Below are 24,168 nucleotides of genomic sequence, written 5' to 3'. Positions count from 1 at the left end.
CTCTCTGCTCCGTGTGTGTCGAACTTCCTCATCTCGATGGCACCCAACCTCAGATGTGGCAAACACGTTGTGAGGAGTATTTTTGCTCTTTGGGGTCTCCAAGTTCTTTGTGGATTTTGTATTCATCGGCACAATTTGAAGGAGCTACAGTAAAATGGTTGGATGCTTTTTTTGTCATCACCTAATGTAGGATGAAAAATCAAAATTGTTCACCTTCAATATAATACTTATGTCTCAGATTTATCTAAATTTACACGTACACTAAAACACGTCTAGCGAATGTTTAGACTTGGCTAGAAAGAAAGAAATGACGAACTTATCATCTAGATCTATGTTTATCGCTAAGTTGTAATTGAATAGATGTGAGGGAGGTTGGGAGGAACATCTATGAACATATTGAATTTGTATTCAATCTAGCCATAATTTACCACCTCTTAGTTCGTCGATCCCCATAACACCTGTTGATTGGTTGGATAGATGATCCTTTCTTTAGTATCGATGCCTCTGATTTATCTAGGGCACGTTTGTAGCCTGGACCCGAATCGTGGCTCACTGGCGCAGTGGTGCATGCACGCCTGCGCGTCCAGCCGAGCCACGGGCTAGAATTGGCCTGTTGTTTGGTAGGTCGGGCTGCATCGGCTAGGCTGAAAAGGCTTTTCTGTTTATTTTCCTGCAGCCAACCCGAAATATCGATGGAGATGAGATTAGCCCTGTTTGGCACTCCATCCAGGCATGCCTAAGGTGACCTCTTATCTACAATGGGTAGCCTTACCATGCTCTCACCTCCCATCACACATAAATCATAGTTCATGTCAATTGCAAACTTACGAAGCTAGCAGTTCAAGACATCAGCCCTAGCTAGTACGAATGGTAGTTCATAACACGATGCTCCTTAGCTACTACAAATGGCATTTTATCATCACGGGGTCGTTCAACATACGGGGATTGAATAGGGGTTCGAGAAACATGGGATCATAGGGGGTTCTTCTTCTTCACTTCTTATTCTTCTTCTTCCTCTTCACTTCTTCACTTCTTCTTAGATGGTGGTGTTGCTCTGGCTTCCCACATTACGTCTGCCCACTCTTGCCTCTTCTCCTTCTAGGCATCATTGTCATCTGCGTCCATGCCATGGCCGGTCTCTACTTCATCAAAAGTGACAACCTATTCGAAGAACTCATCCTCGCCCCAACCTAGGATACAGTTGTGAAGAATGCAGCAAGCAAGTGCTAGCTTTACTTGAGTGTCAATAGTGTGGAACGGTTTCTGGTTACGGACTTTGAACCTGTTCTTCAATGCAACAAAGACCCTCTCAATGGTGGCTCTAAGGACCTTGAACAACTCTTTCGCATTCTGAGGTCGGTGCTTCACAGAGACCTCATTGAGGTGGTACCTTGTTTTCCTGAATTGAGGTAGAATACCAGGTCGGCATGCATATCCAGCATCTCCAATGTAGAACTTACCCTTAGGGATTTGCAACCCATCAGGCCTTGACAAGATTTTGGCCAGGATGCTCGCATCATGAGCCGAACCCTCCCACCCAGCAAGCACGTAGGTGAACCTCATATCGAAATCTACAGCTGCTAGCACGTTCTAGCTAGGTAGTGTTTCCTCATGCGGAATGCTCCAGACATTGATCTCGGTACCTTTGCAGTGACATGCGTACCATCAATAGCCCCAATGCATTCCTTTAAAAAAATAGCACACAGTCATGTTTATGACAGTACCACACAACTGATAGGTAGAAGGAACATGATTTTGTACTCACCCCTAAATAGGTGTGGATGCTATTAGTCAGCATTCCTCTACCCCTGAACGTTTTCACAAGTGCATAGAAAGGGGCTCTTCTCATCCGTAGCATCTGGATAGCCTCTACGTCGTTGTAGTTGTAGATGTGGTTTAGGTTGGCAATCCTCTCCTGATCTCGTTGTACCATAGGACCGTAACTCACACGAAGAAAAGCAGCATGCATAACTGCTCTCTTGTGCACCATAAGGATCCAGGCTTGTATGCAAATGATGAGTGTTGCGGCGTGATCCATAAGCTTGAGCTGGTCAGTCTACTCAAACAAGATCGATGCACTACGAACGGTCTTATCGAACCCAACTAATTCTACCAACATGAATCTACCAGTAGAGCAGATGAGTTTCCCCTTATCTCCGTCATGGCGGACGACGGACATGGCCGAAAGCCACCGCAGATGTGCACAGGCTCCGCCGCGGCTGGAAAAGAGGACCCTGCTCCGGCGCTGGAGACCGAAGGGAGATGCGCGCTCCCAGATCTGGGTCGTCGCCGCCGATGCGAAAATTGAGGGAATGGAAAATTTGGGAGGGAGCTAATGGAGAGGGTAACAGAAGAGGGAGGTTACCCCTACCTTTGCTGCGCAACGCCGCTGGGCGAGGCGGAGTTCCCTAGCGAACGACGTTGTCAATTTTCGTCTCGTTAGGGCCTAACCCTGGAGAAACTGTCAAACTAGACGTTCCTCCGGGGCCTGTCCCAGAGGGATTGAGCTTCAGTGACTTTGCCATCCCACAAAATCACTGACTTTGTGTCACTTACAAGTGGGGCCACGTGGGGCCCATATAATGAAGGGTTCCACCTGACCCCACTTGTAAGTGACACAAAGTCAGTGACTTGTAGGATGACAAAGTCACTTTAAGACCCGTGCTATGCAAGAACGCGACTGAGCCTAGAAAACCAAACGACCCAAAAAATGATGTGCTGATGCGAGCCAAGGGCGCCCAAGGCTACCAAAGCGCCCTAAATTTACACGTACACTAAAACACGTCTAGCAATATGGGTGACAATTATGTGACAAATTATTTACTAGGATGGTTGTTAGATGATGATGAAAATTAATGAGCTAATTACACTTAAGGTCCAGGAACTTGTATAGCATGTGAAGCTTTGGTCCTACTACTTGCAAACCGTGGAGATTTGGTCTAGGAACTTGCAACGTATGTGAAGTTTTGGTCCTCAGATGCGGACTGTGCCAAGCTGGACTCCGAATCGGGTGGCCAGGTGGTTTTTGTCGCATTGGTAACTTTGCAAATACCCCCTGGAACTAATTCATCAGTCACTTAAGTCCTCCCGCGCGGACGGCGTGGTGGTTTAGTATTTTATTTGTTTTTTTAGCAAAATTATCGGCGCGTGTCTTCTTCCTCGTCGCGCACGCGCTGCTCCTCCCGCCGCTGCTCCCGCCGCTGCTCCACCGCTGCAGCCGATGGATGCGCCGGAGATTCGGGAGAGGCTCTGGAAGGATGATCCGCCACCGTATGGTACGCCTCGCCGTCCTCGATCTCGTCTTCTCCCTCTGCTTCTCCTCCTCTGCTTCCCGGCCCGCGGAGCGCGCTGTTCTTGGTGAGGGTAAGTTAGGAACGTAGTGAACCAAATTTTTTGCGACGAATCGATCCGTAATGAACGACAATGTCGTCTGAGGCAATTATCGCTCACAGGTGAGGTGCATTGAGGCAGTTCTTGCTTGTTGCAGTTAGGCGGAAAAGCGGACACTAATCTCGTTCAATCCGAGAATCATGACTTGTTTTGGTTAATTTTCTGTGATAGATATGTTAGTTTGATTCCTTGTCGTGGAGTAGGAGTAGAAAAATTCAAATTTAGGCAGAATTGTGCAAGTGTTAACTCTGAAAATTTGGTGTTCATAGTGTCATGTTTTCAGTTAAATTCAGTTAGTGTTACCTCTGACAGCCAAATGGAGATAGACATGAAGTACATTGCTAACACTCATATTAGAAGAGGAACATTGCAACAGACACATGACATTGGCAAATTGAGATACAAGTGCAGTACTAACAACATGACAACAACTCATTGGCAAATTGAGATACAAGTGCAATAGTAACAACATGACAACAGCAAGTGGCAAATTAACTTTGAAACTAACTAGCAATAGATAGCACATTATTGTTTCTTGCAACTCATGCTGTTGGACACCTTCTTTGCAAACCCTTGGATGCCTTTCTTTATCTTGCACAACATGACAGCAGCTAGCATGGACTCCTCTTTTTTTAGGAACAAATAAAGGATCAAATGCTAGTCTTCCAGGGTATTTAACAGCTTCATCTGCAGTGGAGCCATACACTCTAGGTTGTTTTGGTTGGGTAGGCTAAACTGAGGTTGTTATCTCAGACATAACATGCCTATTTGCAGGAGAGTAGACCATGCCATGACCTAGCTCTTCTAGGCCAGCTGCAGCATCTAGTTCTAGAGCTAGCCTATGTAGCATATTCCTCTCTGCTGCTGCCTCCCTCTCCTCAGCACTTCTTCTGTGGTAGACTAGCAATTCTTTCTCTCTTGTTCTATATTCCCTTGCACTAGCACTTGAGCTCAACAATGGAGCAGAGCTTGTTCTGGAACCAGTGCTTCTTCTTTTTTTGTCAGCCCACTCAATGTGTTCCATGGTTGAGCTCAATTTGGCCAGGCAGCACATTGTGGCACCCATATTTAAGGTGGATGTGGCAGGAACATGACAATGCTCACACACAAGGCAACAATACTTTTAATGAGACAAGAATTGACAATTCAAATTAACTTGACATATCACTGTTGAATGATTCTTTGTCTTCTTCTTATTTTTTGCAGTTACTAATCCAAAGCTTGCTCCAAAGCTGTTTTCTCTGGAGGTGTGCCACAATGGCTTTTTCTGTGGCCTTGCAGAAAAGTTGAGCTATGTGGATGACACTGTCTCTGTATTTGACAATCTGCTAATTGACAGTTGGAACAACTCAACCCTTGATCACATTCTGTGTGTGCTTAATTGTTTGAGAAATGAGAAGGTTCATGTGTACTGGCTTTGCCCAGGTAAAGAGCTGATTGATGGTTTGGTGCCTCTGGTTACTGATGATGATTTGGTAGACATGAGAAGGGAAGCAAAAGTACATAAAACCCTGGTAATATTTGTTGATCACACAAATTTTATCAGGTTGATCAGGGCTGAGCTTGTAAGGGCTAGAGCAGCAATTGCTAGAAATGATCTTGTACTCTCTGAAGAAGCAGCATCAACATCAATTGTTGTAGCACAAGATCTTGGCCAGGAGTGTGCAGTCATGTGCAGATGGTTCAGACAGTGATAGCTCAACAGACTCTGAATTTTTTGACAGTGACTATGATGCAGAATCTGGAGATGATGATTTGTTCTTGGACAATGTTGACACTGAATTGCATGACAACAATGAGATTGTGCTTGCTCATGACCTGGAAGATGATTCACAACTGGAAGACAGAGATCTTAATTTGGAAGAAGGAGAAAGACTGCAGCTAGAGTACAGGTTTGCTGCATTTAACCCTGTTGTGGACATGGAATCTCCTGTATTCAGAATTGGCATGAAATTTGCTAGCATTGAAGAGGCAAGGCAAGCAGTTAATGCATATAGCATCAGAGAGAGTGTGAAGACAAGGAAAACAAAGAATGACAGAACCATGCTTCATGTTAGGTGTGAGGAAGGTTGTCCATGGAGGCTGAAGATAGGTTTTGATTTGCAGAGGTCAGGTGGATATGTGGTGACATCTTATGAAGGAGAACACAGATGTGAGAGAGTTTATGAAATGAGAACTCTTACAGCTAAATTCCTATGCACATAATTCATTAATGAATTCAGAGACAATCAAAAAATGGACCTGCAGTCATTTGCAGCAAAGGTTCAGAGAAAATACAACATGTGCCCTGACAGGTGGAAGTTGGGGAGAGCAAGGAAGGCTGCACTGTTAGAAATCCATGGTAATGAAGAAGCACAGTTTTCTCTACTAAGGGACTATGGTGAAGAGCTAAAGAGGGCAAACCCTGGATCAACTTTCTTCCTTTCCACCAATTCTGTGAAAGAAACAGGGAGTGACATTGTGAAGGAACACTTGGCAACAATGTACTGGTCATATGATGCCTGCAAAAGAGGATTTCTCAGTGGATGCAGGCCATTAATATGTGTTGATGGATGTCATATTAAAACAAGGTACAAGGGAGTGTTGCTTACTGGTGTTGGAATAGACCCCAATGACTGCATTTTTCCCATTGCCATGGGCATGGTGGAGGTGGAGTGCACAAGTTCTTGGGAGTGGTTCCTGACAACACTAAGGGATGATCTCAACATCACCAACACAGCTCCATGGACAATTATGAGTGACAGACAAAAGGGCCTGATCAATGCAGTGGAGAAGGTCTTCCCAGATGCAGAGCACAGGTTTTGTGTGAGACATTTGATTCAGAATTTCCAAAAAGCAGGCCATAGAGGAGAGACACTGAAGAATGACTTGTGGGCCATAGCAAGATCAACTAATATTCCCAAATGGCAGAAAAACATGGAAAAGATGAAGGTAGACAGTGAGCAAGCATATGAGTGGGTGGAAGAATTAGTACCAAACACATGGATCAAGGCATTCTTCTCTGATTTTTCCAAGTGTGACATGTTACTGAACAATCATTTAGAGGTTTTCAATAGTTACATATTGGCAGCTAGGGAGAATCCAGTGCTGTCAATGCTTGAGATGCTATTTTACAAGCAGATGCAAAGGAATTTGTCCAAACAAAGGGATGCTGCTAAATGGCATGGAAGGATTTGTCCAAAAATAAAGAAGAAACTAGACAAGCTTACTGAGTGGAGTATGAATTGCATTGTGCAAGCAGAAGGAAATTACCAATTCTCTGTGCAATCACATGAGCTAGAGAGAGCTTACTGTGTTGACTTGAAGGGTAAAACCTGTGACTGCAAGAGGTGGCAGCTAACTGGCATACCTTGCCACCATGCAATTGCTTGTTGCAGGACAGACAGACTAAATCCAGAAAATCTAGTCCATTCTTGCTACACAGTTGAAACATATAATAGAGCATATGGATTTAATTTGGCACCATTAAGAGGCAGAATATTCTGGGACAAAGTGGATTGTGCAGAAGTGCATCCACCTCTCTTCACAAAAGTCATGGGGAGGCCTAAGAAAAATATAAGAGAAGCACCAGAAGAGAAGATGAAGAAGGGAGTGAAGGTGTTTACCAGGGCTGGAGTGCACATCCACTGCTCTACATGTGGTAAATCTGGGCACAACAAAAAAGGTCACATTAAATTTGTGCAGAAGCAAATGGCTCAACAACTTGCTGGAATTATTGAAGAAGATGAAGAATATGACATTCCTGACATAATGCTGGTAAGTAATTGGCACAAGACATTTTATTTCACAAACAACATTACATTGCCCATGGCTCTCTCTCACACACACACACACTACTGCATTGCTTGCTAGGGAAACACACACATACTACTGGTTCTTTAATTTGTTCCTAATCCTAGCCACCCATCTTTTCATTGCTCTCTTCACCTTGCATAGCACAATGAATGCTGTCACTTCCTTCTCTACTTGTGGAGGAACCAATGCATGCAGGTATTGTCCCTCAAGAGCTCTCTCCAACTGATCCAAGGGAGGGTAATCACCTGAGCAAAGCCTTTGATTCCTTGCCTCCCTAGGATGTAGCCCATCAACTCTTCTTGGCAGTTCATCCATGGATGGCATAGTAGATTGACAAGCCCTTCTGGTGTTTGCTGGAGCATTAGGAGCAGGCAATGCCATAAACATCCTTCTAACAACACACTCACCTAGCTGCTCCAAACCAGTAACAGCTTCTTGCTCCATGAACTATCTATTTCTCTCCTCTGCCAGTTGCCTCTCCCTTGCACTTCTTCTATGGTACACTAGAGGATGGGCACCTGCATTTTCTTGTGACCTTGAACCAGTGGACCTGCGAGTACACTCCATGCTATGCCTGCTGAGCACATTGTAAGTAGCTGTTATTTATATAGCAAAAGACAGCTAGACAACAACTGAAAATAACAAGTTAACAGGCAAACTTCACAAGTTACTAGACAGAGATAGTGGAATCAGAATAATTTCATTGTATATGCACTGTCACTCCATCACACTCACTCTCCAAAGAATAGTCATGCACTTGCTTGTCATGACATGCTTTATCTGCTTTTCATGCAGAATTTATTCCCTCAAAACCCTGATCCAACCCTGGACCCAAGCCACAGACAAGATCATATGGTTTATATGATGGGACAAGAGGTAATGTATTACACTCCTTCTATTAATGCTATTAATCCATGCTCATATGATATATTGGACTAACTAAAATTAACTGTCCAGGAAGCTACTCATGCACCAATTGCTAGAGCAAATGAACCACTGCCAGAGAGTGAGTTTGTTGTTAATGCCAGGGAAAGCATGCCATTACCAACAGGAAGGATGACTACTGCAACAACTAGAGGAAGAGGAAGAGCAAGAGCAAATTCACAGAGAGGAAGAGGCAGAGGAAGGAACAGATCAACATCTAGCACAGATGGAGATTCAGCAAGAGGAAGAGCTAGGGGAAGATCTATGTCAAGAGCTACCAAGAAAAGAAGTGGAGATGCCAGCACAAGTGGAACTGCAGACCAACCTCATGAAGCACCACCTGGAAAAAAAAGACCTGCAGATGCTAGCACAAGTGGAGTACATGATACAGACCTGGAGATGCTAGCAGAAGCACAAGCTTTAGTTGATACACCTGTTGGCAGAGAGAGGACAAATAGAGGATACAGAACAAGGCCTGGCAGTTTCTACTACCTGATGTTTGGAGATGACAATCCTTTCCCTGATTTAAATGAGGAATACATTCCAGAGATGACCATTCCAGAGATGAACATTCCAGAGATGAATGTACAAGAGATGCAACTAAGCCAGAATGCACCATCACTAGAAGACATCTAGATGTGATTCATATTATCATAATATGGTGTGTGACAATTCCTAGAGAAGCATCATTTTTTGTACTTATTTATTTTAGATTGTGCTATGAATTAAACATGTTGACTGTGGAACTGATGTAATTTGGATTTATAGCCATTGTGCTATCAACTACTGCCATGGAGGGATTGTGCAATCAAGTAATGCTTAATATCATCCACTGTTCAAAAAAACGTCCGATTCAACGATTAATCGCCCGATTAATCCCTATTCAGTGGTCACCGATTAGCCGATAAACTCATTTATCACCCGATTAACTCATTTATCGCCCGATTAATCGGCCGATTTGCCTATTAATCGCTAATCGTGAGCCGACCGAGTTAACCCCGATAAGCGATTTCCTCAACATTGATATCATCTGATATGCATCCAATTGCTGCCATTGATACATCACATAATTTTTATTTCACCAAAAACATGTACATTGGTACAAAAATGGCTCACACAAAGCCCCTGATGAACAAAGCAACAACACAGTACAAGATCAAGCAAGAAGCTACAACTGTCAACATTATAAACTCTCTCCTATCTCTATTTCTAAGATCTTGCTGGTGTGCCCTCTGCATTTCTTTCTTCCTAGATTCCTTCTCTTTATCTCATTTTCCATTTCATTAAGCTTATGCACTAGCTGCTTATTTTCTTCCTCAATGTCTCTGGAATTCCTGCTTCTAATCACACCATCATTCTCCAATTGATCCAATGTTTCCTACGAATTTGAAAAAAACAAATTTGGTTCAGAATTGTGTGCACAATTTTGCTTCAAAGAACAATTTAGGAACAGGGGAGGCAGAGAAGGGGAAACAGCCGGAGACGACGAAGAAGGTTACCTTTGACGGCGTGGCAGCACCTCTCGTCGCCGTGGGGTAGTAGACGACCGACGTCTCCTTCCATTCCTCCTCTGCCCACCTGCTTCCGCCACCGCCTCCGTTGAACTCACGGCCCACCGTCGTCGTCGCCATTGAGCTCCCTCGCTCCTCTCCGCCGCTGCTCCCTCGCTCCTCTCCGCGGGGCACCTCCCTCGCTCCTCTCCGCCGCTGCTCCGCTCCTGTCTCCGCCGACCAGCTGCGCCGCTCCTGTCTCGCCGCCCGCCGCTGCTCCTGTCTCAGCTCAGCTCGACTAGGGTTGGAGATTCGTGCAGCCGACGCGCAACCGACGACACCTGTAACGATCCAACGGGCGGTTCAGACAGACTAGAAACAGAGAAAATGGAAACAGCAGAGGGTTATCAGCAAAAACTACACATGCCAGCGCGTCCAAACTGCCAGCGTGGATGACACTTGGCGGCTTCTGATTGGCGAGGACCAGTGATGAGTCCAAATTGCAAGTTTCTGGACCAAATCTTCACGGTTTGCAAGTAGTAGGCCCAAAGCTTCACATGCTATACAAGTTTCTGGACCTCAAGTGTAATTAGCTCAAAATTAATAAAGAGGCGCTGTGCGAAGAAAGGAGTAGGTCGAGTCAAAGTCTTGTCTGCCGGGCCGTCCAGCAGCTATCCTAACACCCAGCGGAAGAGGGACAAAGCCGTAAATTCCGCCCCCACTCGCCGTCCGTTGTTCCAAGTCTCCGTGTCGTCTCCACTTGCTGCAGTTGCTCCTGCTCCGTCCCGTCCCATCCCATCGCCTCACCACGCGCCCCTCTCCCTGCTCGCGGAGATCGGTACGCGGATATAGATCTCACCTCGCCTCGTCGGCCAAGGAGAAGGACGCCATGGGGAACTGCTGCTCCGACGAGGTGGGCCATGGAGCCGGCCGCCACTCCGTCGGCCCGGCCGCATCCGTCGCCGAGGCAGCCTCCGCCGCGGCCGACCGCTTCCTCCGCTCACGCGGCGCCGGCGCGTCCACGCAGATCGAGGTACGGAGCCCTGGCCACTGCTATTCTGCTAGTACACCACTACTAGTTTGGGACGACCTCGTTCGGTGGGTTATGGGGGTCGTGGCATTGCGCGCGGCGTGGGTCGGTAGGTACCTCGGTGCTCGTGCGCGCTCCTACATGGGGAGTTGTAGCTGTTTGTGCTTGGCGTGATCGGTAGTCGCATTTGCCACATGCTACTACTCCACTAGCGCCCTCCTTTTTGGCACTGTCCACTGTATTCGCATTTATTAGAAGATTTAGCAACATAAAATGACAACTAACATTAACATACGTTCACCACAAGGTCCACGAGTTCGAAATACATAGTACTCCCTCCGTTCCTATTTAATCGACGTGGGAGGAGAAGGCTAATGAACAGATTGACGTCAATTAAATCCGGACAGAGGTAGTACCAATTAACCCACACATGGTGTTGAACGAGACGTATGCAAGGCCATTCAATCTCTTATGTTCCAATCTATTTCTCTTCTTGATATGGATATGAGTTTAACACAAAACAACCTATGCTATTTTTTTAGAATTATGTTTTTTTTTTCCCGAAAAGGAGGTCGAACCTCGGCCTCTGCATCGAAAAGATGCATACGGCATACGGCCTTTATTTAAATTTTATTCAACAGAGGTTTGACAAGATCATACATCAACACAATCCCAAGCCACCACACAACACCTACAAACCCGACAATGGGGGAAGATCATGCCATCAGGGCCTTATGCCCTGAGAACACCAAAAACCACCCCACAAGCTAGCTTCCGGGGCATCACCGAGTCACCCTGTTGCGAACCGGGAGCACACATCCAGTCCACCAGACCCTCAGCGACCACCTCATGCACACGCTTCAGAAGCCAAGTGATAATTGGTTCCTCACCTTTAAATTCTTTGGCTGCAGATTGTTATTCTTCTACTTGTGTGACTAAGCAGTATTTTTTTATGGTCATGTAGTAGTATTTGATATTGAATTCCAAGGGGTTTGCAATGCGTTTTTGCTCGGGGACTGAAGAACGTGTAGTTTTATTCATTGTTTAGGTTTTATTGCCTAATCTTTCAGTTGTAGCAGTATAATTTCAAGAATTGATTGGACCTGCTCAGTTGTGTTGTATTTTTAACTTTGGCTCTATGTGGCATGTTGAAGCAGTTATCTCTCTCTGCCTCGATTTTGGGCGATCAAGAGTATTTCTCCAAGGTATGTTCCTTTTCCCCCTTCTCCCAGTTGTGGTTTCACCTGTATGAATTTCCATTATATCTTAACTAGAGTCTGCATGTATTGCTACTGCATATATACCCGTTGAATACTTGAAATGATTCACTAGCAAAGTGGTAATAGAAACACATGTATGTCATCTCTGGTTGTTTAAGTAGTAGAAAATTGCATATCTACCATTGTGAATGTGTGCAATAGTAAGTTCACCAATGCAATTATTCTGCCAGTGAAAAAGAACTAACTAGTTTTTTTTCCATTGTTACCCCTGCTATAGCCCCAATTATCAAAGAAATGCCCAATTTAAACAAGGCGGAAAATACTGACTTGTTGTACTAATGTACTAATAAGAACACATGTTCCAAGTAAAGCTGGATGTTTAGCCCGAGGTTTTGGGCTCGGCCCAAGCTAGGCGATGCTCGACCCGAGTTGAGCTCGGCCTGCGAGAGGGATTGACCGATCTGAGCCCATTTTCTTGGACCGCAGTGAGCTCGGGCTAGCTCGTTTGGCCGGTTTTGTTTTCTGTAGCAAAGAAGAATGCCATGGCATGGCTGAGTCCTGGCCGAGGGGATAAGGAAGAAAACAGGCAGATGAGAAGTTCCTGGAGCTTGATCATACGACAGAGGGGCCAGAGAGGAAAGGGAGAGAAGAACCCCATGACCACGCTCGGTGCACGCGGTGACCACGGCCAACGTTGTGCCTCTCGTGTTGCCGATAACCTACTGCTCCTGATGGCAAATGCTTATGCCACTGCGCGTTCCTCACTACAATAAGCTAGATAATAGGATTAGATCTCAATGCCAACAATGACTTCTTTCATCAAACTCAAATGGTACTTGGGATTCTCCCTTCTCGCTGCAGAGGATCCATATAGCTCTCTTCATGTGCGTTTTCACAAGTGCTTAGACATCTAATTAAAGAATCATGGTGCCCGTCATAATTTCTGACTTAGTATTACAAAGGAGTATATTGTGTGATGTTTATTTGCTGTGGACATGTGTCTATTGCATAAAGGTAGTGGCAGCATCACGGGCAAAGTCGTGGAAAAAAAGCGAGCAGTTAGAAGAGTAAAAAAATAGGACGAGGGAAGAGTCTAGTTGTATTAGGAAAGAATACATGAGATAGTCCTGTTGTATTAAGAAAGGTCTAGTAAGTCCATTTGTACTATCTCCCAATGTTCTCTTCTCCTAACCCATGTGTACATCACATGCAGCTCGGCTTGCTATCTTTAGCAGTGGTTGAACTGTTGCAAATCTAGGTTCACAACATTATTCAAGAATCTGTTTTTTGGCAGTGGATAATTAATACTAGTAATTTAGAATGTAATACTGTACATAGTACCATCCATGATAAAGCAAGTGGATTTGCTTTCATGTCGACATGCTCATTCAGATGTTGCTCCTTTTTTAGTGGGTGCATACTTGAACTTGAATATAATAAAAGTACTTTATATGTAATACTCCCTCCGCCCATAAAACGTTGTCGGAAATTTGTCTAAATTCAAATGTATCTAGACACTCTTTAGTGTATAGATACATAAAACGATTCATGATAAAGGCAGGTGACTTTGCTCTGACCAGCTTTCATGTTGACTTGTTCATTCAGGTGTTCTTACCTTGTTAGTGGGCTCATACTTGAACATCAATATGAACAGTTGCATGCAATGGTTTGTTTGCCCTGGGAGCTCATGTAACTTGCATTGCAGCATTTGCAGCCAGTGTAGTTAGCACGAAAGTTGTTTTGTTTAAACACTATCCAGAAATGTAGATATTTTAAAACAAAGTAATGTGCTCCCTCCTTTCCAAAATAAGTGACCCAGCCTTGTTTAGATAAGGATGTACCTATAACTATCTGTATCTAGACAAAGTTGAGTCGCTTATTTTGGAACGGAGGGAATACATAGTAAAATAATTATAGCTTTAAGTTGCCTCGAATAGTGAATTGGAAAGGCTACCAAATGAAATTTGAATGACAGCCAATTGATTCGGATACCCCATCCAAGTACGTACCTTTGGCTGACTCCTCCAGACCTCTGTAATTCCTCTGAATATCTAACTTTTTCACAAAGTATTAATTGAATCCAGTAAAAAGCAGCAGCCATTATTCTCTCTGCGCACGCGCTAGAAATATGTCAAATTACTCTGTCGTGCTGTCTCATCCAACTTCATATTCCATTTCTTCTTAATCTCCTCTTTCTAGAGCAATCCCATGGTCATTGTTTATTCTAAAAGCAATGATGGAGCACTTGAAGAAATTGGGCGTACTGAAGTAATTCTAAATTCACTGAACCCATCTTGGACTGCAAAGATCAATTTGCAATACCAGTTTGAAGTTCTTCAGCCATTGGTGTAAGTTTCTGTTGTAATTTACCTCGATATTTCCCCTTGTTTGTATCTTGCATTACCATTGTTAAGAGTGGATGCTACCTCTTAACCATCTTCAATTATGAAATATATGTTTACTCGCAGGTTTCAGATTTTTGACATTGATCCACAGTTTCATGATGTCAGTGAGAAGGTAATTATGTTCTAATTGGGTTATTGTTTTCATTTTTCCTCTCAAAATCCTTATACTGATTGGTTCTCTGTTAAGAAAGAAGACTTCAATGTGAAAGTCTAGTTTTCATGACCACTTTGCTTTCTTTGCAGTGTCCCAAATAGGATCACGTAGCAGCAAGTTCAGTTACCATTATTTGTAATGGTGTAAATTATACAAAACGAAATGTTTAATTGCTCAATATCTTTTAATTATTGGTTACTGAAATCCTCTAGAAGCCAAGTATCTTAAAATGGTGATTCTGCATAGATTCCCAAAGTAAAAGAAATATATCTGTATTTTTTTTTCTGATAAACATCAATTCTTACCCATTTTTTTGTACCTTTAATTTATTTTTCTCTACCATTTCTGTTTGCTGGTATTAGGGGCTTGTTTGGATTGCAGCCAAGCCTTGCCCAACCAATTTTTTGGTCGTTGACTACTACCGCCGGATCCGTTTGGATCAGCGCCAGAGTTTCCGAACCACGCCAATATTTTGGTCCCTCCGTTCAGCTTCTACGCCAGCGCGTTGGCGAGATCCTGGCGGCGAAATCCTGCGCCAAATTATTGGCGTGCCAATTTTGGCGGGGCTAGCCGGGGCATGATCCAAACAGCCCCTAGAAACCCTAACCTACATTCCAGTGCACACGCTGGTTTTCGCAAAGATGCTACTCCCTCCGATCCACAATAAGTGTCGTGGTTTTAGTTCAAAATACCACGGCACTTATTATGGATCGGAGGGAATAGTAAATATGATGTCTTGGAAACTCTTCTTCGTTGCTCCTTTGATCTGTGCGTCGCAGTTTTTAAATTAATCTGCTCTGAAGTGCAGATGCTTAAGCTGGAAGAGCAACAGTTTCTTGGAGAAGCAATCTGTAATTTGTCTGAGGTATGTTTATTATGACTAAAATAATTGCTTTTCTCCTGGCTATTGATTCTTTACTGGACTAATACTTCAGTGCACAAAACACACCTTGCGTTGTAGAAAGTGTAGCTATTTGGGCATTCTGCCATGAATATCTGGAACTACCAACAAGTCTAAAGTTAAAAATCCTGATGTTACGATAAACTTAGTAACCAGGTTTGAACAACTTCAGACTGCAGCCATAGAACACAATCAAGTTTGCCTTCAGAGCTTCCTTTTCATGCTATCTTTCGGTCTTAAAAAACAACACCTGCCTCAAACTAATACAATTGTATATGCAGCCAAACATGGCAATCTGAAGAGTTGGAACTACTTCCTCCTAATTGTGTGCTTCGACCTAAATCTTTGGGAGAGAGCAGCGTAATTAAGGCTCTGCCATTGGCTGAGCATGACGCGTGCGTGGAAATAAGGAGAAAATCAGGAGGCGGTCATTTACTGCTGCGCTGCTATTGGTCTTGCATGTTTGCATGCATGGAAAGGAGTGGTTGGGGGCCTGGGGCATGAGAGAGAAAGGCATGCGCTGCCATGTACTACGAGAGAAAAGAGGAGTCGGTTCCCATAGGCAGGAAAAAATCTGGAACAGATCTATCGTTTTAATAGGGGTACGTTTGGAATGATTTGCAATCGTTAGACACTCCTTAATCTACGAGCTAGAAAATATACGCCCTTCGCATAGAAACAGAGGGAGTAGTTACTAACTACAAGATTTTTAATTTGCCATTTCGTCTCTTCATCATTTATCTTAAGTTTTACTGCACAGTTCCAGCTCTGGTAGATACTATTCTAGGTTCATCACGAACATATTGTTGTGGTTGGAAAGCAGTATGGGGCTGAACTTGCATCACATCAAGAGTATATTAAATTCAAAACCTTGTAATGTCATTGAGTTTGAAAATTATTAATCTATACATGCTTTAGATGCATATCTTGTTTCCTGAGATCAAGGCTGATTTTGTAGGTTATCACCAAACAGAACAGACTATTGACCCTTAAGCTTGGTGTTTCTGAGCATAACTTACCAAATCCTAGTAAATCTGGTGAGCTAACTGTCGAGGCTGAAGAAAGCGCTGGTTCAAAAGCATTAATGGAAATGGTATTCCACTGTTCAGATCTTGAAATCAAGGACCTTCTCTCAAAAAGTGTAAGCTTACGTTTCATTTTTTGGTTGGTACTTGTTTACTGATGTTGCCTTCGCATTTCAAACATGCCTATCTATCTCTTTTCACATGTGCATTGTTGGTTCTCGAAGTCCAAATTAGTTTTCACTTATCTAACCATGCTTATTACAGGATCCTTTCTTGCTAATATCTAGAATATCAGAGAACGGTACACCTGTTCCAATTTGCAAGACAGAAGTAAGGAAGAATGATCTCAATCCTAAGTGGAAGCCAGTAATTTTGAATCTCCAACAGATTGGAAGTAAGGCATGAGATCTTTCCTCTTCTATTTTCTTACGCACTTCTGTTTAGGGCCCAAACAGAACTTACATAGTTGTATATGACCTTTCATTTTCCTCGAGACAACATTATGTGTATGCTTAATTGAGCCACTAGGTGGTGCTGTTGGTGCTCTTCAAGTGAAAGAACTGTTCTTCTAAAATGGAAAAGGAAAATTTTTCATTGCTTTTGTTGCAAATATTTGTATGCATCTAACCCCGATGTATTTCTTTTCCCATTTATGTATTCTGTTTCAGGAGAACCCCCTCATTATAGAATGCTTCAACTTCAGTAGCAATGGCAAACATGACCTAGTTGGGTAATTGTTCCTTTTTGTTACTGTCTGCACTAGCTGCATGTGTGTTTTTGCGCTTTTTTTTTGCCATTTTATTGTGCATAAGTCATTGATATGTTGTATGGTGCCTTAGAGCCTGGCCATTAATTCTCAAATTCCAATTTGTTTTCTGATTAGATACCCTTTGTAATTCGACAGCAAGATAGTAAAATCAGTCGCTGAATTGGAAAACATGTACCATAGTCAGGATGGTGAAAATTTCTTTGTTCCCGCCAGCACTGCCCATGATTGTCATAGTAAGGAGGTAATATTTATTTCTGTAGAACATCTGCAACTGTTATACTGTATTAACCTATTTTTATTCTGATACGCAGGTACTGAAGAGTCAGGTATTTGTGGAGAAATATCTTGAGAACAATAGACATACCTTTCTGGATTATATTTCAGCTGGGTGTCAAATGAATTTGATGGTAGCTATAGACTACACAGGTATGCACAGATATGCTAGTGCAAGCTGGCCATTCACCATTTGCATTGCTCAAGTTTGTAACAGCTTATTTCTTAATTTTACACCGTCAATGTTTCATGCTTTATAGTTTTTTTTACTCGAAATTGTGCTTTATAGCTTCAAATGGAAATCCGCGGCTTCCAGATTCCTTGCATTATATTGACCCCTCTGGACGGCCAAATGCATATCAAAGAGTAAGCAACCGATTTATCAAATCCTTAGTTTTTTTGTCCTGATGAATCTTTGAGCACAATGATGTTAAGTTCTTCCATTGCTGGTTTTTTTTGGTAGGTAATACTGGAGATTGGAGATGTACTACAGTACTATGACCCAGCTAAGCGTTTCCCCTCTTGGGGCTATGGAGCTAGACCTATTGACGGCCCTGTTTCTCACTGTTTCAATTTGAATGGCAGTACATATCAGCCTGAGGTATTCTATATTCTTTCCAACATTGAACTACTGAGGATTCTGAGTCATAACTCCGGAAAGCTAATGGAAAATCTGCTTTTCTTAACTATCTTTCTTAAGTTTACAATAATGTTTCTATTTACGAAATGGATGAATCACGTAACCCATTTACCATATGTTTCTCTTGTTTTGGGTGGCTTCTTAAGGTGTTTACTTCGATTTATTCATAGCCTACCCATTATGAACTTTCCCAGGTTGAGGGAATACAAGGAATTATGTCAGCTTATATCAGTGCGCTACGCAATGTATCATTGGCTGGTCCTACACTTTTTGGTCCGTTAATTAGCACAGCTACAGAAATAGCAAGCCAATCCCTTACAAACAATCAACAGAAATACTTTATTCTGCTAATAGTCACGGTATGTATACCTCTAGACCCATATTAAAAAAATGCACCATGTTTTTCATTTTCGTTGGTTCTTTCCTTTGTACAGGATGGTGTAGTGACCGATTTTCAGGAGACGATCGATGCAATTATAAAGGCATCTGATTTTCCTTTGTCTATCGTTGTTGTTGGAGTTGGTGGGGCTGACTTCAAGGAAATGGAGGTAATTGGTCTGGATAAGTTTTCACAGTTCTATTTGTGAAATTCATTTGTACAGATAATATTTAAATGTTTAAGTAGCACTTGTATACAGCCTTGGGCCTTAGGAAACCAGATTATATTCTTAAAATTCTTTAGCACCATATAAATTTGTGTGCAGTTTCGTCTTCAAATTTTCTGATTCTTTAGCATCAATAAGTTTCTTTGAGCAAAAAATCTTTAAATTTCCACTGTGCAGTTTCTGGATCCAAATAAAGGTGGGAGACTGGAAAGCTCAACCGGGAGAGTTGCTTCTAGGGATGTTATACAGTTTGCCCCAATGAAGGATGTGCATGGTATGTGATTTAGTAGACTATTTGATGAATTTCTTACTGTGGCATTCAAAGGCAAAAGTTTCCGTTTTCATATATCTTGCCATCCGTATATTTTCTGTTTGCTGTTTCCTTGTGCATATGATTTTCGTTTCTTGGACTTCACTTGGATAGTGAAGCAATGTGACATTTCATCCCTTTGTGTTTCCAGGCGCTGGGATATCCGTTGTTCAATCACTTCTTGCTGAGATACCAGGGCAGTTCATGACTTACATGAGAACAAGAGAAACTCAAGCAATTAGTTAATATAAGATTACATATGGCGTTAAGCCTTTAGAAGATAGCCTTATAATGTTCCTTGTTACTATGATTATGGCAATTCAGTCACATCATCATGCAAATTTCAAGCCTTGGGTGTGAAAAGAAGCAATATATATTGGATTTGGTAAAAGCGAAAAGAGATTAATCTCATGTAGATCATAGCCGGATCAAGTATCGATGGCGCACTCTCCATGCTGTTTTGTTGCTTGTCAAGCCCACCATACGGTGCAGCACAGCTATGTCCAGGCAAGAACTGCAAGGTACTGTAGCTTGAAGATTATTGTTTCAGGAGCCCTCTTTGGAATTCTGAGTTGTGTATCATCTGTGTAAATGCAACAGTCTTTTCCAAGTTTAGTTCCATTGTGCTTTAATTTGGCGTTCTTGAGACCCCTTCTATTAAAGTGTAGTTTCATTTTGAGATGTCAATTTGTAGTTGAACAAATAATCTCCTGTCAGTTCCGCTTGTAAAAAACCTCAGCCGATGCATATGGCCATCCCTTCTGTTTGGCTAGTAAAATACCTCGGCCGATGAATATGGCCATCTTTATTGTGAAGTTTTAAGGAAAATCTTTGTAAGTGTTGTTTCTATGGAAGCTAAAGTGTAATGGCGGCTGGCTTGGGGAAATCCTACACCTGAGTAGCAGATATATGTACAGAGAGAGATAGCTCCAGGTATGCGACCCATGAAGATATATGGTCAAGTAATTGTTGAACACCACACCCCCACAAGATGAGTGATTTATATCGAACATTTCCATCTCTGTGAAAGCGATCTAAAGTGACTCCTCTGCTCTTGTTTGGCCGCCGCTGGCTGCATTGAAGAGCCCCTGTTTTGCCACCTCTAGGCTCCTCCATGCCAAGCTCTCCCCTCGTGCTGTCTTCGCTGGGCAAAACCTGTGTGGCGTGGCGGCATCATCGGATCTCCTCTACCAAGGTTTATGGTTTAGGATCACAGTGGAGGCACTTGCCCTGGCAGTGATGCTGGCTTGGCGGTGGCCAGGTTTGGCGAGCTGGTGGCGGTAGACGGAGTGGGCAGCGGCAGCATCGGTTGACGAGCTTGATCTAGACCCAAATGGGCTTGGAAAGGGATGCTACTATGTTGCTACCTGCTACATCTCGTTATCCCCGGCGACGACACGCATACTCCCCGCTCCTAGGCTAGGCCTGCAACACACTTGGGCGTGGTAGTGGATCCCTTGATCCCACATCTAACGAGAGTAAATTACACAAATCTGCCATAATTGGGGCACTGGTAACGGGTCTGTACCATTCTTGAACTTATATTAGAAAAGACAAATAATAAAGCTAGATCTGATTGGCCATCTAAAATTAACGAGGCATTATAGGCTTATAGAACTGCTTTAAAAAATCCTATGGGAATGTCTTCGTATAGAATGATTTATGGAAAATCATGTCATTTACCTGTAGAGTTAGAACACAAAGCTAGGTGGGCTTTTAAGCAACTTAATTTTGATTTTAAAACTATGAGAGAGAAGAGAATCCTAGATATAACCTTATTGGATGAATGGAGAAATGAACCTTATGAAAGTGCTAGATTGTTTAAAGAAAAGGTAAAAATTTGGCATGAAAAAAAGATAAAAAGAAAGGAATTCAAAGTAGGATACTAAGTATTATTGTTCAACTCTCGTTTCAAGTTCTATGCGGGCCAATTAGCATCGAGATGGCAGGGTCCATTAGTTGTGCAGGAGGTGTACCGCTCCAGAGCCATCCGTCTTCATGGAGACTACAAAGGTAAACCACATGTTGTTAATGGACAACGTCTTAAACATTATATTGCAGGAGAAAAGTTCATACGAAATGTCAAAGAGTTACATCTCTAGAACCTGGAAGCTATCATCACCAAGAATTACCCTCTATCAGACACCCGAAACCAATAAAAGTCAAGATCAGGTACATAGCGATCTCAGAATCTTTTCATATTTTAGGGCAGTTACTTTTAAATAAGGAGGTTTCGCGAAAGTTTTGAGCGAAATGGAGACACGAGGGGGGAAAGACCCCAGGTGGCGCGCCCTACCTTGCTGGGCACGCCACCCGAGGTCGTTCGCTCCTCAGACTTCCTTTTTGCCTCGGTTTTGACTCAAACTCTTCGTTTTTACCTAAATTCCATCAATATATCCCCCTCTGCTGATCTAATCTCACATCGAGTCTTTTCGAGCGAAACTTGTTTTTTGTCCAGAACTTTCAGTTTTTTACCATGTCAAGCTCCAGATCCAATCTCGGAGGCGAAGACTCCAAGGAGATGGGTGTGGTGAACCGCTACCTCAACTCCGTGGTGGCTCATCTGAAGACCTTGACCTTCGAGGAGGGGGTGCTGCTCATGGAGGAGGTGAAGGCTCCGAAGACCGAGGGCACCATGGATGAAAGGCTCAAGATTCCCGAGGACACCATCTTCAGGTATGGCACTGTGATCGAGCGTAGTCTTGATGCACATCACCTGATGAACATCGAGATGGAGAAGAAGGTTGAAGCCTATGAGGCAAGGATCGAGGACACGGAGGAGAAGATCTTTCACATCCTCACACAACTGGATAGGTTCCAAGCCCTCATGTGGGATGTGGAAAACCGGAACTGTGAGTATGAAGATCGCTTCAACAAGATCGCCGAAGGTGCCTCCACCAAGTTCAACGATCCACCTACATCCTTCTATAATAGGAGGCCATATCCTTGGAAAATAAAGGAGTGGGACGCCCATTATGAGGAGGAGAGCGCCAAGAAGGATGACACTACTTCAACAAACTAAGCTTGGGGGAGTTATATCGAGTCTTTTATGCTTTTTAGTTTATCATATCATTTTTAGTTCGTCATCTTAGTTTGGTTTTTTGCTTTCATCTAGTAGTTATCAAGCCCCTCATAGTTTGGAAAGCTCTTAGAGCATTATCATCTATCTTTGGTCAAGTGGTTTTTAATGAAATTTGAAGTATAGTGTCATCCATGATTCTTTTGTATGGCGATTTATGGGTAACACTAATGCAAATGTGCTCCCCGTATTTAGAAATTTCGATTACATCTTATATTGAACTTATATAACTTGAGCATGTTGGACAAGCATATAATTTTGTAAGTATGGTTTGCAACAAAGGAAAGGTCCATGCAAGCAATACTAAGAATTATAAGAAAAAACAAAATATCTTGAAGTTGTGTTGGAGATGTGGTCTTGGAGAACAAATAGTTAGGAAGAGAGAATGACAAGGAGGTATGAGATACTCTTTTGCTACTTGGTAATCAACGGGTAAACTGGTTGTCATGGATATTTCAATACATATGCTCAAACAAGTTTGTGAATGAAAAGGTCGGCACCCGAGGATTCGGTTAGCCATGGAAAGTGAAAGAAAAAGGTGGATGTAGAGCATATGACATGATTGAAAGATCCATGAATAGGTTTTATACTGGTTACTAGGAGGCAAGACTATTAACTGATCCCATCAAGAAAATGGCAAAGTGTTTGGTAAACATCAATCTTTATGTTCATCTTGTCATTTACAAATTTCTCTTCTTGTAACTAGTTGCTTTATGACAGTTTATCTTCGGTACAAAGGCAAAGTAAAAGAGAAATAAAGCTGGTAAAAAGCCAAGAATAGAAGTGATCTATATTGATAGACACACATGAAACATTGTTCAATTGTCCAACATGCAATGGTTAGTCTTGTTCAAATGGTAAGAGGTAATTGCTAGAGTTTCTATTATATGAAGTTCATGTTTGTATGATTGTTGGTTCAGAGATCTTACATTACAACTGAATATGCATAAGTTTATGATGTAATGCTCGTATTTCTTTTATCAACCATAAGCTCATTGATGCATGGTATGATCTATTCGCTTATTTGCTTGAGGATGAGCAAAGGTTTAAGATTGGGGGAGTTTTCATTATTATATGCCATCATACACCATTATTTATGCATTTTTAGTTGATTTCGGGACTTTCCTACAAAGTCTCCTTCATTGGTATTTAATTCTTGGGAGGTAGAAAACCTCCTTTTCGTATTTTATTTGTTTCAGGGCTTTCTGGATCGCTAAAAATCGAGGCAAAAATACCTGATCAGTTTTTCACCTCGAGAAGGACTGTGAGCGAAAGAAGCACGCGAGGGGAGCCACGAGGGCCGAACGGCACCAGGTGACACGCCCAAACATGTAAGGCACGCCACCCAGGTCCGTTCGCACCTCGGGTATCGCCTCAGACTCCCCTTTATACCATAACCTCTATTTCGCCTAAAAACCTAAGCCATATTTTGCAGAAATTTATTGAGGCGACGGCAGAGGCGAAAGTCCTCTCCTACTCTGGGAGAGGGCAGATCCTACTGCACCGGTGCCTCCGGTGAAGGGGAAATCGACGCCATTGACATCACCACTCCTCCTTGGCTTGGGAGGAGGCATCTCCATCAACATCTTCACCAGCACCATCATCACCACCATCTCCATCTACGAGATCGACTTCATCCCCCTCATAGTTTGTGTTGAATTGAACCCTGGATATTGTTTTTTTAGTGCTATTGCATGTTTGTGATTGGTACTTTGTCGTTATTTGGTGGGGAGATTATGTATTCCGATTGTGTTGTAGTCATTATGCCTCTGGTCCATATCATGTTTGACTCTTGTGAGTAGTTGCCCACGTTCCTGAGGGCATCAGATGATCTGGCTATGATTCTATATGATGTGCAATGAGTATTTGGTCAAGTTTTCTATCTTTTATGGTGTTCTATGATGTTTTTATGCGAATGTTGACTGCATATTACTTCACCTATATGGGCTCATAGGGCTGCACTTTAATGTAATTCATTAGTGTTGGAAGGGACGGACTGATAGAAACCATTTTTTTCTAATACTTTGAATTGTATTAGAGGGGTTTATGTCGGGGACCAATGATCTTATTGCTATGTTGGGACATTTATGTCTTGATGATTAAGTGTGTCCTCTTGCTGCATAGAGGATTGGGATTTTTTTTATCATCGAGAGGTTTT

At 42.7% G+C, this 24,168-nt stretch overlaps 2 protein-coding genes across 2 annotated transcripts; one reads left to right on the top strand and one right to left on the bottom strand.

Moving 5' to 3' along the window:
- Window positions 1-1,161: 1,161 nt before the first annotated feature.
- LOC139832492 (uncharacterized) lies at window positions 1,162-1,563 on the bottom strand. Its single transcript, XM_071822266.1, has one exon. The coding sequence runs from the start codon at window positions 1,561-1,563 to the stop codon at window positions 1,162-1,164; it is 402 nt and encodes a 133-aa protein (XP_071678367.1).
- Window positions 1,564-10,297: 8,734 nt separating this feature from the next.
- Window positions 10,298-19,746, top strand: LOC127334637 (protein BONZAI 1). Its single transcript, XM_051361156.2, has 16 exons — window positions 10,298-10,632; window positions 11,787-11,834; window positions 14,049-14,197; window positions 14,318-14,366; window positions 15,217-15,273; window positions 16,268-16,450; window positions 16,599-16,733; window positions 17,003-17,064; window positions 17,239-17,344; window positions 17,415-17,529; window positions 17,666-17,742; window positions 17,840-17,977; window positions 18,211-18,375; window positions 18,451-18,564; window positions 18,799-18,895; window positions 19,083-19,746. Exons 1-16 carry the CDS (start codon window positions 10,489-10,491, stop codon window positions 19,175-19,177), a joined length of 1,734 nt encoding a protein of 577 aa, XP_051217116.1. The 5' UTR covers window positions 10,298-10,488; the 3' UTR covers window positions 19,178-19,746.
- Window positions 19,747-24,168: the final 4,422 nt, after the last annotated feature.

The sequence above is a fragment of the Lolium perenne genome, chromosome 6, assembly GCF_019359855.2.
Source record: "Lolium perenne isolate Kyuss_39 chromosome 6, Kyuss_2.0, whole genome shotgun sequence".
NCBI classification, from domain to species: domain Eukaryota; kingdom Viridiplantae; phylum Streptophyta; class Magnoliopsida; order Poales; family Poaceae; genus Lolium; species Lolium perenne.
Note: the sequence above shows the minus strand (reverse complement) of the source record. Positions and strands in the feature narration are given on the sequence as shown.

Coding starts and splice junctions, on each gene's coding strand:
- LOC127334637 (XM_051361156.2), top strand. CDS start 10,489: ATGGGGAACTGCTGCTCCGACGAGGTGGGCCATGGAGCCGGCCGCCAC. Junction 14,198..14,317: donor GAAGTTCTTCAGCCATTGGT/GTAAGTTTCTGT, acceptor GTTTACTCGCAG/GTTTCAGATTTTTGACATTG. Junction 17,345..17,414: donor ATGATTGTCATAGTAAGGAG/GTAATATTTATT, acceptor TCTGATACGCAG/GTACTGAAGAGTCAGGTATT.
- LOC139832492 (XM_071822266.1), bottom strand. CDS start 1,563: ATGAGGTTCACCTACGTGCTTGCTGGGTGGGAGGGTTCGGCTCATGAT.